At 36.6% G+C, this 15,510-nt stretch overlaps 2 protein-coding genes across 3 annotated transcripts; one reads left to right on the top strand and one right to left on the bottom strand.

The window, feature by feature from the left end:
• The first annotated feature begins 440 nt into the window (after positions 1-440).
• On the top strand, positions 441-4,627 carry LOC134618710 (uncharacterized). 2 transcript variants are annotated; one of them, XM_063464228.1, is made up of 12 exons: positions 441-497; positions 579-856; positions 988-1,065; positions 1,153-1,229; positions 1,325-1,390; positions 1,476-1,681; positions 2,464-2,560; positions 2,639-2,801; positions 2,878-2,981; positions 3,071-3,215; positions 4,027-4,147; positions 4,316-4,627. In XM_063464228.1, exons 1-12 carry the CDS (start codon positions 455-457, stop codon positions 4,618-4,620), a joined length of 1,683 nt encoding a protein of 560 aa, XP_063320298.1. In that variant the 5' UTR covers positions 441-454; the 3' UTR covers positions 4,621-4,627. The 2 variants fall into 2 exon arrangements, with proteins under 2 accessions (XP_063320298.1, XP_063320299.1); XM_063464229.1 differs by having other exon boundaries at positions 3,098-3,215.
• Positions 4,628-4,851: 224 nt separating this feature from the next.
• On the bottom strand, positions 4,852-8,574 carry LOC134618711 (uncharacterized). Its single transcript, XM_063464230.1, has 7 exons — positions 8,342-8,574; positions 7,427-8,097; positions 7,292-7,337; positions 6,774-6,865; positions 6,308-6,418; positions 5,910-6,186; positions 4,852-5,061 (listed from the first exon to the last, which is right to left on the bottom strand). The coding sequence occupies exons 2-7, from the start codon at positions 7,900-7,902 to the stop codon at positions 4,852-4,854; spliced, it is 1,212 nt and encodes a 403-aa protein (XP_063320300.1). The 5' UTR covers positions 7,903-8,097; positions 8,342-8,574.
• Between the last annotated feature and the right edge of the window lie 6,936 nt (positions 8,575-15,510).

The raw sequence follows: 15,510 nt of genomic DNA on the forward strand, positions 1-15,510 counted from the left end.
AATTAAATATGAAAAAAAATTATTTAAAAAGTTTTTAACCTTTTTGGTGTGTTATAACTGTGCTGTCATTTTCATGTATTTTTCTAATTCCGTTCAGATCTTTCCCTGGTTTCTTTGGAAAAAAAAGTTTTCTTGGAAAACGAAAGATGCATAATCCAAGGATCCCTGTGACACCACCTTTTAAAGCATGGAAGCCTTTCAGTTTCTATGTATACTTGCTGAACTGTAATGCAGTAACAACACCTACCTCCTCTGAGGAATTCAGCTTGCACAGGCAGGACTGGGTAAAAGACATCTCACAATGTCCAGGGACATGAACCATTAAGAGGTTAAAGGAATAAATATATAGATTTTCAGACTTATATGTCTCTGTAAAGATCATCAAGTCTGCAGGCATCACAATATTGATCTTGTTCTGCAGTTATTTGGACTTCTTCAAAGTGAATATCCTAAAATGCAGGGTCTGACTGGAGGATGGTTGCTCTACAAGGCTACAGGTAGGGGTAACAAATGTTTATTACATGATAGTCACATAATTTGCACCTATGTGAACTAGATCTGGGCTCTACTTTTTTCAGGTGGTCAGGGTAAAAGGAAACTGACACTGGTCCCTCCTGATTCTGAAGGTTACACAGGGACCCTAATACGCAGTATGACAGGAAATGGGAAAAACTTGCTGTATATAGTACCTTTACAGCAAGAATTTGACCTTACTCCGTTACCTCCTGATGCAGTTGAATTTAAAAATATGCCCAAAGCACAATGTCAAACATGCAAAGTAAGTCTGCCATTGCATATTTTGGCTCTTCATGTGCAGGAGTGCACAGAGTCTGGGTCTTCAGCTGAAGACACAGAGGTACATACATCTTAGAACAATATATGCATTTATTTTAATGAAATTGCATTGCATTGAAATGTCAATAAAAAAATTGACCCACTTGTTTTTTATCTTAATCAGCAATGTTATATGTCTATTAATTATGATAGGCATGTCAAACCGAGGTCCAAATAGTGTCCGTGCAGCCTTCTGAAGAGCACACCGACACAGAGGAATTGGATGAAGAAGTAATATCTTAATAGAAATGAGTATAGACCATTAACATAACTACAATGGAACTCTATTCAATATTTTAACTCTCATTTCTGTTTTAGAAACTTCAGTGTCCTATCTGTAACTTGAAATTTGCACCTTATTTCCTTGAAATCCATGCAAGCACATGCGGAGAAAGGTAGTTCAAAAAGCATGGCTTTTAAAATATCATATAGGATATAACATCTTGAGAATTTCCCATTTAAACAACAACTTTTTCTTTATTTTTATTAGAAGCAAAAATGTAATAGACGTGGATGAAATTGAGGAGAACATAGTAGAAGAGGACCATATGAAAAGGTAAAAAACATCACACACACAGATGACTATTAATACTCTGAACTGAATAAAGAGTGTTTATTCTTTCATTTATTGATTTTTTTAGTGTCGACGATGTGTTGGATGCGATTTGTCAAAGAGTTGATGTGGAGAAGCAGTTCAGCATCCTTATTTCAAGAACAAACATTCTGGAGAGAGGCCTTCTGCAGTGGCAACGTCAAAAAAAAAATTCACCCACTGCCATGTTGAAGGTGTCCTTCTTTGGGGAAGCAGGAATCGACACTGGTGCCCTTCGAAAAGAATTTCTCACAGGTGAACTTAAAGAGATCAATTACTTTTCCATTCGTATTATTTATGTTGAAGAAATGACTAATCCCTAAATTTTATACTTCTGTAATATACATTTTATCTTCTAAGTGAACTCTGCTCCAGTTGTGTTGTAAATATGACTATATTTCTCCTTTACTAAACTATACATCAATCATGTTTATAATTTGGGATGGACTGATATGAAAGTTCTTGGCCAAAACCAAAAATGAGAAAACCAAGGTCGAAAACCAAAACACCGGTAACACAAGGAAAATAGTCTTTTTTTTTAACCATAGCATGGCTGTGATGTGACTATGTTGTGTTATGAGCTTACTGGTTTGGTGTTGATAAAAGGTGTCAATATTATTGTCTCAAGTACACCTTTCTGTATACTATGATTTATTTTTTGAATCATCCATCCATCCATCCATTTTCTTGGCCGCTTATCCCTTGTGGGGTCGCGGGGAGTGCTGGTGCCTATCTCCAGCAGTCACAGGGCGAGAGGTGGGGTACAACCTGGATGGGTCGCCAGTCCATCGCAGGGCATCTTTTTTGAATCAGTATTTTCATTTTGAATGGAATTTTTACATATCTGGAACAGATGTATGATGTTGCTTCAGTACATCTGTCATGTTAAGCCTTCAAAATCAGTGAGACACATTATGATATATATATCAGTATTGCCTCAAATGAAAAAAATACTGTGATATGAAAGAAATCTTATTTCACCCAGCTCTAAATGAATGTTTTACATCGGATAATTCATAACTTTCTTCTCTCAATAGAAATGGTCGCCGGAATCGAGACTCGTTTCTTTGAAGGACCACCACACCAAAAAAGTCCACGCTATTCCCTTACTGACTTTGACAGTGGACTCTTCAGGCATGTTTATTTTAAAGAAAGGGAAAACTGTCATGTTTTATACTATAAGCAATACACTCATGCTGTTTGTATAAATAGGACTGTTGGTGAGATTCTGGCCGTCAGTTTGGCACAAGGAGGTCCTGCCCCTACATTTTTCAGCCAGTGGGCTTACAGTTACCTCTGCAACGGGCAGATCAACCCAACACAGCTGGATAAAAATACAGTGGCAGATTCACAGTTGCGGTTACTGATTGACCAGGTGCTGTATAACTAGTAAAAATATTGCCTTAGTACACATTGCAGCTATATAATTTCATCTGTTAAATTACTTTTAGGTGGAATCTTCAACTGAGCAGTCACTTCAGGGCCTTACTGATGAGATTTTAAACTGTGGATTCACTGGAGCCATCTCGGTTCAAAACAAGGAACCGATTGTCCGGTATGCTGTGACATGTTTTCGTTTTTCTATATGAATGTGAGAAAAATAGCATCTGAAGATGTTGTTTAATCTCTTTTTGGTACCCACAGAGCCATTACACTCCATGCTGTGCTTAGATTGCAGCCAATGTTGGAACAACTCAAGGAGGGTTTGCAGCTGTATGGCCTCCACCTGCTGATTAAGCAATACCCAGAAATCTGCCAGCCTCTCTTCGTCCTTGGGGGAGATGTGAAAGTGAGTACAAACGTATTTTCAGTTTTACATGTATGTATTACATACATTTACACATTTTGTTACATTACAGACACAAATATGAATCTATTTTATTTCAACTCTAAATGAAACACCTACACAAAGTGGTGTACATTAGAGAAGTGGAACAAAAATCATACATGATGCCAAATATTTATTACAAATAAATAACTGAAAACTCTGGTGTTTGTAATTATTCAGCCCCCTTTGGTCTCAGTGTAGTCAGTTGCCCATAGACATTTCCTGATGATTGCTAAACATACAGTAAAGCCAGGGCAACAATAGAAAAACAAAACATTTCCATGTGTTAGAATGGCCCAGTCAATGTCCAGATGTAAATCCAATCCAGAATCTGTGGCAAGATCTGAAAACTGCTGTTCACAAACGCTGTCCATCTAATCTGACTGAGCTGGAGCTGTTTGGCAAAGAAGAATGAGCAAGAATGTCAGTCTGTAAATGTGCAAAGCTGGTAGAAAAATACCCTAAAAGACTGGGAGCTGTAATTGCAGCAAAAGGTGTTTCTAAAAAGTATTGACTGAGGGGGCTGAATAATTACACACACCACACTTTTCAGTTATTTATTTGTAAAAAAATGTTTGGAATCATGGATGAATTTTGTTACAATTCTCAATTGTTTACCACTTTTTATTGGTCTTTTATGTTGAATTCCAATAAAATATATTTATGTTTGTGGCTATAATGTGACAAACTGTGGAAAAGTTCTAGGGCCTGAATACTGCAGCCCTGAAGTAATCAAGCCGTTGGGTTGCTTTGCTTTCTAATATCATCATAGGTTAATGCCGAGTTTGTCATGGCGTCCATTCACCCTCAGCTGAGTGAGAAGGGAACCTCCAAGCATCAGGTTGAGCTGGACCTGGTTAACTTCATTCAGGACTTGCTTTATGAGTCAGAAGGTAAATGGTTATTTTTGTCTAGTTTATAGTTGTCACATTCCAAAATTATATTCTAAGGTTTTTGTGACAAAAGTTACACTTGTATCGAATTCAAATATTTAGATATTTTTTTTGTCCAAAAGGCCAGGGTTCTTCAAAACGTCTTAAAATTCACTCTTATCCTAACAGAAGGTCAAGAACATGTAGCTGACGAAGATGGCCCAAGATCTATCACACCTGCCAGGTTTCTGCAATGGATCACCGGTCAAGGCCATGTTCCTCTCCTCCCCTCAGAAAAGAAGGACTTTGCTGTGGTGGTAAAATTTAATCACAATTGTGAAGCTGACTTTGGAAATCACAGCATCTGCTATCCTGTTGTGTCATCCTGTGCTAAGACCATTGTCCTGCCTGTGAAACATATGAAGTCCTATAGTCAATTCAGAATGGTTCTGCTGGAGGCTTTTCATCTTGGCCAGGAATTTAACAATGTGTAAAGCATAGCATTGTCTATCAATAGTTTTGAGGTGTAACTCAAAATGCTGCTCCTTCCATTTAATGTTCAGGAAGCACATTTCAAAGTTGGAGATTGACAGCCAGAGTTCTTTAATGAGTGGCATAAAAATTTCCTGGCAGGTTCATTTGTATGTGTATATCAAATCAAATAAAAGTCTGAGCTATTCATGAACCTTCTCTGGGTTGAAAATTCAAAATAAAAATGTTGCCGCCTAGGAACGGTGAGTTAGTACAAAGTTAAGTACATCCAAATAAATGTCTCGGCCATGTGACTGAGAGGGCCTTGTTACATTGACAGTGTCTCTTAGTCTTGCCATGTCCTCCTCAGATAGAGGACATTCAACAGATGGAAGAATTACTCCAGGATTGCTCCCATCCAGCTCACCAATAGAGTTGACATCCAAGTACGCATTCTCGATTTCCTGTGATGATTTAAAAAAAAAAAAAGATATTTCAAATGACAATTCAAAAACAGTGTTGGGAAATTCAAGACAAACAGTCAGCTCCATAAATATTGGAACATGGGAATTCTACTTTTGGCTCTATATGCCACGCAATGGATTTTAAATGGAACTAACACGATTGGCTATAACTGCAGAGGTATTTGAACTGTTTTCATATGTGCCTTCCACTTAAGGGACCAAAAGTAATGGAACAATTGGCTTCTCTGGTGTTCCATGGCCAGGGATGTGATATTCTTGTATTTAGTGAAGCAACTCCTGACAAAAACAGCAGGATAAATTTTGAAGTGTTTTGGGCAATATATCTGCTCATATTCAGCCAAATGCTTCGAAACTCATGAGGCAGCACTAAAGGATTCTGCAGAAAAAAAACAAATAGTTAAAAGAAGTGGAATGTTATGCAGTGGCCACGTCAATCACTTGACCTGAATCTGACGGAGCAGTGTTTCATTGCTGAAGACAAAATTGAAGGGCAAATGCCTCAATAATAGCTGGAAGTGAAGACAGTTGCAGTAGAGGCCTGACAGAGCATCAGCAGGTATGAAGCCCAACATCTGCTGAAGTCTCTGCGATCCAGTTTCAGTTATGATTAATGTTCTGTCTCATTACTTTTGGTAACTTAACAAGTGGGGGGTACACATGCAGACTGTTGTAACTCCTACAACTTTTAACTGATTTGGATGCAAATACCCTCAACTTAAAGCTGATAGTCTGCAGTGACAGCACACCGTGTTTTTTTCAACATCTCCAAGTGCACTTTTTGAAACTTGATTAAAGAGGGATTGTATAATTTATGTTTGTTTTAGTACCTCCACTGTGTCTGGAGTATCAACTGGATTCTGGTGGAGTCCCAGTGTCCACAGTTGTTGTGGGGACAGATTCCTCTCTGTCTTTAGAGGGTGGTTATCCCAACCCTGTCTAAAGACATCCAGATCCCTCTGCAGACGTGGAAGAAATGTATGTTGGGCACAAAACATGTGGACACCATCAGTTGGATCCAGAAGGCCTTCATCCTCGAGGTTGTGAAGGGTTTCATAGTGCACGCTTGAAACAGCCATCCACACATCTCGCCACAAGCGCTCTATTCTGTTCAACATCAAAATATGGCAACGTTTTCAGAATTTTACCCAGAAATTCACTGAATTGAAAAATATATAAGAACATTTTTCTTATTTCCATGGGACATTTATACAAATACTACACATACCTTTGGTTGTGAACACTCTTGCCTGACAGAAAGCTTCCTCTTCCACAGCCCCGGATGGTGAACATGCATCTTGCTATTCCAACATTTTCCACTCCTTGATCCCCTCGAACTCTGAAACAAAATTAAACATCGACAGTACAATTTGTTTTAAATCTAAAAAAAACATGTCACTCTTAAAATTTATTGCAGCCTTTGTGTTTTTAATATAGTTTTACTTTAGACTGGTTATTTGAAGTTTATTGTTTTGGTCATTCAACAGTGTGCAGCTCTGTATAAGCACACCTTTCAAGAATTCTAAATGTTTGAACCATTTAAACAACTGTATGGGGATGTATAAACAACTGATCATATAGGCTACAGTTTACATATTGCATGTCAAAATAATTACACTGCTAATCAAGGTGGGGGGAATCATATTTACACATTTGCACAATCATTGTGAAAATTAATTTTGTGTAGATTTTACCTCAATGGAAAGCCATACTTTTGTACAGCCTCCAAGAAGAAAGCAAGTGCAGTTGATGCTCTGTTGTTGGCAGCAGCACCCAGGTACATGATCTAGAGATGTAAATATCATTAAGTGGAAACTTGGTCAAGTCGAGTTACTATAATTAAAGATAGAAACATGTTTATCAGGTATTGTAGCTTGGTACATTTATTTTATATTTTTAAGTACAAGAAAAAAAGCAGGCTACATAATTCCCAAGGTAGCAAGCTGCCATGAGATGTAGCAGTACTTGTAATCAACTATTCACCCAAATGCAAAGGGTAAAAAAAAAAATCCTTTTAGCAACTTGAAGAATTAGTTTACCAAGCATTTATAGTCACCAAATACTGACAAACATAAACAGATTAGGAACATTTTGTTCTACAGAAGGATCTCTATATTACAGTATATGGTAAGTTTTATGGTAGACCAAAACACAAGTATTTCACTTTTCAATTAACATCTCATTCAGCTCAATTTTGAAAGTGAAAAATCACCTTTCTTGAGTACCCATCTATCCCTCCGAATATCACCAGGCCAAATCTGTAAAAAGAACAAAAAACAACAACTAGGGCATTAACAGGTATAAAACATAATTCAGTATTTAGCAGTATTGTCAGACTTCATCCTACCTTATTAGTTTATGGTTTGTGTCTATATGCATCAAGTAAAGAGGACCTTGCACTGAATATGTCCTTCGGACCACAAATCCCAGCCTTGTCATTCTTGAGAAAATACCAGCAGAGTCCACACGGTGCATCGACGAGTACACTCTCTTCCACTGTACATGGTGGCCCATGGCTTGAAGCATCCCTTTCATCATCCTGTATCCAACATGAGGTCTTCTTGTCTTTATAGATCTTACTAAATTGTCCAGCTCTTCATCACTTGTTGTACTGTAGCACTGCTTTATGGAAATGCCATATTCATGCAAACGACGTTTCACTGTCCTCACAGATATTCCAAGAAGTTTTGCAATTTGGGTGATTGATAAGAACATTTCTGTCAGTATCTGGAGCTGTACAGGCGATACATTGTAATTTGGACGTCCCAGCTTTCCTTCTGACACTGACATCTGAGAGGGGGTTTGTTCATTGACGTCCTCCATACTGAGCACAGTTGACAGCTCTATCAGAGCATTTATAATACTTTGAGGGATCTCAACCTAATCGGACAAAGATCTTAAAAGGACCATCTCATGGTCGATAACAAACTGCAAATAGTCCACATCGAGGGGTTGTCTGTGCATGACCTGGGAAACTTTATGCAGTAGTCGTTGAAGCATCTCTCTTTTTAGCTGCTCCTAAATTAAATACAAAGAATTTTACGTTACTTCACTAACTTTGTTGTTCTCCAAGCTTACAGATCAACTAGGACCTAAGTTTCAGCCGAAAATGATAGCGAGGCGTTTCTGTTGAGCTAGCATTTCAGCAAAAAACGTTATAAAATAAAAAAACAGAAAAAAAAATTAACCGTAACAATAGCCACTTCTTAAATTCGTAGTATTCACAGACTGCAGTGTAATTGTTCCAAACTTGAACACTCACCTGATTGTTCGCGCCAGCAGTGTTGTTGGAAGACGACGCCATCGTTCACTGAGGGACAAGTTAACAGCAGCCCCCACCCGATACAATGCGCGCTACTTTGAGAGCATGGGAAATGACCACTTCTCACGTAGTGGCTGGGAAAACGTCTCATAATTGATCAGTTACGGCGTAATTTGTACACATTACTGCTTGAAAGAGCTTTAGTAACTGAGTTTTAGCAGTTATGCATGACATGTTTTCTAAACATTATCAAATAATACAGTGCAGGAGGCGTTTGATAAATTATGTTCATTCCCAGGTTTCCTGAAGGCAACATGAAAAATGGACCATCTTGAGCCTGCCGCGATCTGCTGTCACTCATGATTCCCCGCCCCTCTCTGTGTAGCCACGCCCACCACGCCAAAACAGGGCCAAAAGTCTGTAACTGAAAAATAGAGATCTGAAAGTGAAAAAAAAAAATTGAAGCTGAGAGAAAAATCCGAACCTGAAGAATTTTTTTTTGAAAGTGAAAAGAAAAAAATTGAAGCTGAGAGAAAAATCCGAACCTGAAGAATTTTTTTTTGTACATTAATTTAAAAGATCTGAATCCGAAAATTTTAAATCCAACTCTTTCTTTTTCAAAGTAAACTCTAAAAATGTGACTTTTGCTTTCAGTTTACATATTTTCGATTTCAAATTTTTTTTTAACTAAACAAACATTATGGCCCTGATTTAACTCCATATATTTTCAAATTATCATATCTCCTTAACGAAACAAAGTGGAGACTTGAGGCTTGTGCCAATATATCTTCAGACACTCCTGATGCTCACAATTCAAGAATTTTTTTCTCACCTATTACCGTTCTGAGATGAGTTACACTTGTTTGAGTGTAGGAAATTCGTCATTCGCTCAGATTTCTTCAGATTTCAAACTCTGGAAATGAGGCACTTTTTTCTCTCGTCATATCTTTTTGATGGATTTCCACAGAGACCTGAAAATTTCCATGACTGTTCACCAAAGCCTGCTGTTTCTTACGGTGAAAGAATGATTTTGATGCTCCATATAGATTTAGAGTTACAAAACATTGTTTGAGGGCAAGTCAAGGCAGTTTTAATTTGCCTATACTCAGTTACAGTGTATTACAAGTCCTATATCTTCAATAATTTATATTTTATCTCTGAATTATGAAGACCTGCAGATTCCCCCATCTCTTCTGAACAAAACGGTGTCAGAATGAGCGTTCTAGCCCCTACGGTTAGGAAATTATGGCCATTTGTTCGAGGGGAATCCTGAATGTAAGAAATACACTGAAGAAAACTCATACTTCTCTCTGTGTCTGTGTGTGTAAGTGCTGATTACAGCAGGTGCAGCCAATTTAGCTGACCTAGATATACCAAGCCCAGACTCTTAACAGCCACTGTTCCCTTTAGACTCTGTGTGTGTGTGTGTGTGTATCAATATTTCTCCCATGTTAAAGTATTACTCCTCCATAATAGTATTTCTGCTAAATCAAAGTACTTCTACTACATCTTAGTACTTCTGCTCAATCATAGTATTTCTGCTAAATCATAGTATTTTTGCCAAATCATGGTATTTGTGCCAAATCATGGTTTTTGTGTCAAATCATGACATTTCTGATATGTTATAGTATTACTAGTAGGTGGAGGTATTTCTGTTATGTTATAGTATATGTGCTGAATATAGTATATCTGCCAAATCATAGTATTTATGCAAAATTACTGAATTTCTGCTAAAAAGCAGAAATACTACCTTTTAGCAGAAATTTCCGTCAAAAGATATTATTTATGTTAAAACATAGTATTTCTGCTAAATCATAGTATTTGTGCCAAATCATAGTATTTGTACTAAGTCATAGTACTTGTGCCAAATCATAGTATTTGTACCCAATCATAGTATTTCTGCCATATCATTGTATTTGTACCAAATCATGGTATTTTTTTGCCAAATCATGGTATTTGTGCCAGATCATGTTATTTGTGCCCAATTAAAATTTCTGTTATGTTATAGTATTACTACTAAGTCGTAGAATTTCTGTTATGTTATAGTATATCTGCTGATTATAGTATATGTGCCAAATCATAGTATTTATAGCAGATCATAGTATTTGTGCCCAAATATAGTATTTCTTGCCAAATTGTAGTATTTGTGCAAAAACATACTATGTCTGCCAAATCACATTATAACTGCTATGTTATAGTATTAGTACTAAGGCATACTATTTCTACCAAATCGTAGTATTCCTTCAAAATCATAGTATTACTGCAGTTTCATAGTATTTGAGCGAAATCGTAGTTTTCGTGCAAAAACATACCATGTCTGCAAAATCACATTATAACTGTTATGTTATAGTATTACTACTAAGTCATAGTATTTCTACCAAATCACAGTATTCCTTCAAAATCATAGTATTACTGCAATTTCATAGTATTTGAGCGAAATCGTAGTATTTGTGCAAAAACATACTATGTCTGCAAAATCACAGTATATCTGTTATGTCATAGTATTACTACTAAGGCATAGTATTTCTACCTAATCATGGTATTCCTTCAAAATCATAGTATTACTGCAATTTCATAGTATTTGAGCAAAATCGTAGTATTCGTGCAAAAACATACTATGTCTGCTAAATCACAGTATATCTGTTATGTTAAAGTATTACTAGTAAGTCACAGTATTTCTGCCAATTCGTAGTATTTGTACTAAATCATGGTACTTGTGCCAAATCATAGTATTTTTTGCAAATCATAGTATTCGAACCAAAACATAGTAGTATTTGTACGAAGTCGTATTTCTTCTAAATCATAGTATTTCAATCAAATCTCAGTAGTTGTGCTGAAACGCAGTATTATTGCCAAATCATAGTATTTGTACTGAAACATAGTATTTGTGCCAATAAGAGTATTTCTACTAAATCATAGTACTTGTGCCAAATCATAGTATTTCTGCCACATTGTGCTAGTTGTGCAAAAACATAGACTGTCTGCAAAATCATAGTATATCTGTTATGTTATAGTATTACTACTAAGGCATAGTATTTCTACCAAATCATAGTATTCCTTCAAAACCATAGTATTACTGCAATTTCATAGTATTTGAGCGAAATCGTAGCATATGTGCAAAAACATACTATGTCTTCAACATCACAGTATATCTGTTATGTTATAGTATTACTACTAAGTCACAGTATTTCTGCCAATTCGTAGTATTTGTACTAAATCATACTACTCGTGACAAATCATAGTATTCAAATCAAAATATAGTATTTGTACCAAAGCATTGTATTTGTACAAAGTACAGTATTTCTTCCAAATCATAGAATTACTGCAATTTCATAGTATTTTGAGGAATCCCTTTTGTTATAGTATTACTTCTAAGTCATAGTATTTCTGCTTTGTCATAGTATTTCAACTGAAACATAGTATTACTGCTATTTCATAGTATTTGAGTGAAATTACAGTGTTTCTGCAAAAACATTATATTTCTGTTAAATCATAGTATTTCTGTTATCTTAAAGTACTTGCACTCAATTATAGTATTTGTGCCAAAGTTTAGTATTTCTGCCAAATCATATTATCTCTGCTAAATCATAGTGTCTGCCAAATCATAATATTTGCGCCTAAGCGCAGCATTTGTACGAAAACATAGTATTGCTGCTTTATCATAGTATTTGAGCCAAATCATAGTATATGTCGTAACATAGTATTTCTGCCAAATCATAGTATTTTTCCTAAAGCATAGTATTTCAACAAAATCGCAGTATTTCTGCTATGTTATAGTATTTGTGCTTGTAGAAAAACCTGTGTTATTGTGAGCTACATTACCCAGCAGCCTCTGAGCAGTGAGGGAATTCATGGGACTTCTGAGCTAGATGGTCTTCCTTCGTTCCTGGGCTAACGATTGAGGAGAGAGCTGCTGGGAAGGGGAGCAAATAGCCCATCCTGTATTTGTTGGGGATGGTGTGTGTCACATAAACGTGAGTTAATGTTCCATGCTTAAGATGTTTACCCTGCTACTTGTGTGTATTTGTTTTAGTTGTTTTAGTTACCTTTAGCGTATGTGCTAGTTAGCGATAGCTATGGCAGCCCAGTTATTTGATTGTTTTGGGCTTGTTCCTGCTTTGTTTGTTCCCCCTGCAAATTTATGTGAATTTGTACACTGTAATATCGCTGTATTACATAGTGGCTAAGTAGGAGGCTAACTGTTACTAAGTGCATCAGTGTACATAGGTCATCTCTTGTGTTGGAGTGCCCTCTTGTGGCGCTTTTTGGGTAGTGCCTTAGTAAACATGAACACTGCAAAGAAGTGGTATCAGTATGGTTTGTAGTGGAGGAATTTGTTGCCAGTTTCTTTCATCTTTAATCCGTATTCATGTTGTAATGTAGTAACTTTTGTGGCACAAATACCACAATATGGCAGAAATACTATGTTTTGGCACAAATACTTTGATTTGGTATACTTTAGCTTCTTCACCCCTTTTCAGCAAAATTTTCATTTTTTTCACCCCTTTTCAGCACAAATTCCAGCTTTTTTGGCTGTTTTCAGAAAAAAAAACTCTTTTCAGCAGAAACTCTGCTGATTCACCTCTTTTCAGCGCAACGTTCTGCTTCTTTGCCTCTTTTCTGCAGAAATTCTGCTGATTCACCTCTTTTCTGCAAAATTTTCATTCTTTTCGCCTCTCATCAGCACAATTTTCAGCAGCTTCTGCTATATTCAGGAGAATTGTCAGTCTATCCACCTCTTTCTTTAGAGAATGAGTTTAGCTCAGTGAGATGAGTAGCTGCCTTGAAACCAGGAAGGCCAGGTTCAAATCCTGCTCATGGCAAAATTTCTTTTTACCACTTTTCAGCAGAAATTTCTCCGTCTTTACCCCTTTTCAGTAGAACATTTGGCTTTTCACCACTTTTCAGCAAAAATTTGTACTTCTTCACCTCTTTTCAGCAGAATTTTCAGTTCTTCACCGCCATACAATTTTTTGCAACTTTTCGTCTTTTTCAGCTATTTTCAGCAGACAGCTTCGGCGTTAAGGCATCCACACAGCATTTTCGCAGGAAATGCAATTTTTTCTAGTTGTGTGGATGCTGGAGGCATCCACACTATTGTTTTCCTGTTTCTCTTTATTCTTTATTATTGTGTGGATGCTGGAGGCATCCACACTATTGAGTTCCTGTTTCTCTTTATTCTTTATCTTTACTTTATTCTAGTTGCGTTCCGTACACTTTTTGGCACTTAACTACTCCCACAATTTTCAGCCGATTTTCACCGTTCAAATTTTAAACTATTCTGCTATTTCTGCTAATGTGCGCTATATCTTTTGGTATTTTTTGCTATTATACTTTTTAAAATATTAAGCTTTTTATACTTTTTTTTGTCCCATTGAAATGAATGGGAAACTTCCACAATTCTGCTAAAATTTGCTTGTTTTTGAAACTTAACTACTTCCTCATATTTACACGTAGAACAACCATTCAAACTTTAAAATGTTCTCAAATTATTGGGCTATTCAGGTATAAGTCAGCTTTTTCAAATCTTTTACCGTTTTACTTTTATGCCTCTTAAAGTTTTGAGTTTCATTTTTGTGATTTTTCACAAAATACATGCGTTGTTATGGTTGCTATGCACTTGGCTTTCAGTGAGCCACTGTAAGTTTTGCAGTATTCTCTTCATGTCCGAACAACTTCTTGTTACTCGCTCAATTTTCACTCAACCCACACAAATTATACATCAAAATGTAGGTATTTTTGCTGGCTTTCAGAGAATGTCACTGTCATTATTGTGGGATTTATAGAATTTTGCCAAATCTATTCAGACCAACACAAGGTTGGAAAAGTCTCAATACAAAGTCAATGGAGAGTTTGTTCAAAATCACCGTTTGATTTCTGTCATGAGAGGCATATTCGAATCGTCATATCTCCTTAACGAAGCGAAGTTAAAACATGAGGCTTGTCCCAGTATATCTTCAGACACTCCTGACGCTCACAATTCAAGAATTTTTTTCTCACCTATTACCGTTCTGAGATGAGTTACACTTGTTTGAGGGTAGGAAATTCGTCCTTCGCTCAGATTTCTTCAGATTTCAAACTCTGGAAATGAGGCACTTTTTTCTCTCGTCATATCTTTTTTTTGGATTTCCACAGAGACCTGAAAATTTCCATGACTGTTCACCAAAGCCTGCTCTCTCTTACGGTGAAAGAATGATATCAATACTCCAACTAGATTTAGAGTTAGAAAGCGTTGTTTGAGGGTGAGTCAAGGCAGTTTTCTCTTCGCCTCTACTCAGTTATGGTGCATTGCAAGTCAAATATCTTTAATAATTCATATTTTAATGATAAATTGTCAACACTTGAAGATTCCCCCATCTCTTCTGAACAAAACGGTGTAAGAATGATTGTTCTAGCCCCTACGGTTAGGAAATTATAGCCATTTGTTTGAGGGGAATCCTGATTATGAAAAATAGACAGCACAAATCCTGTCTCTGTGCTGCGTGTGTGTAAAAAGAGGTGCACCTGTTTTGGCGGGAAAAAGTGCACAGCCTCTCTGATTGGTGGATTCAAATTAAGCAGCTCCCAGGCTGCTTGACTGACCTAGAAACTTGATTTTCTCTCCCTGTGTGTGTGTGTGTGTGTGTGTGTGTGTGTGTGTGTGTGTGTGTGTGTGTGACACACAGAGAGAGAGAGAGAGAGACTTTTATGGGAGCATCTTATTGTATGATTCAAATTCAATATATTTAGACTGGTTGACTGAATTTGATCCTGTGTGTGTCTCTCTGTGCTTGTGTGTTTCCATATGTGTTCATATTTGTGATTGTGTGACTGTTATACCTTTTTTACAGATTTTGTTTCATTTAACAATTACATTTGAGGGACCCTTAGCATGTTCAGCATTTTTTCAGCTGTCCATTTTGCTTTTCCAATTTTTGTATTTAACTTATTACTATTGTGCTAAGTCATAGCATTTCTGCTGATTTACAGTATTTGTGCTAAATACAGCATTTGTGCTAAATCATACTATTTCTGCTATTTTATAGGATTTGTACTTAATATAATATTTCTGCTTAATTATAGTATTTCTGCCATTTTATAGTATTTGTGCTAAAACATAGTATTTCTACTAAATGCAGTATTTCTGGGTCATCATTGTATTTCTATATATTTCTGCCAGGTCCCCAGGG

This window comes from Pelmatolapia mariae, linkage group LG20 (genome assembly GCF_036321145.2).
Source record: "Pelmatolapia mariae isolate MD_Pm_ZW linkage group LG20, Pm_UMD_F_2, whole genome shotgun sequence".
NCBI classification, from domain to species: Eukaryota; Metazoa; Chordata; class Actinopteri; order Cichliformes; family Cichlidae; genus Pelmatolapia; species Pelmatolapia mariae.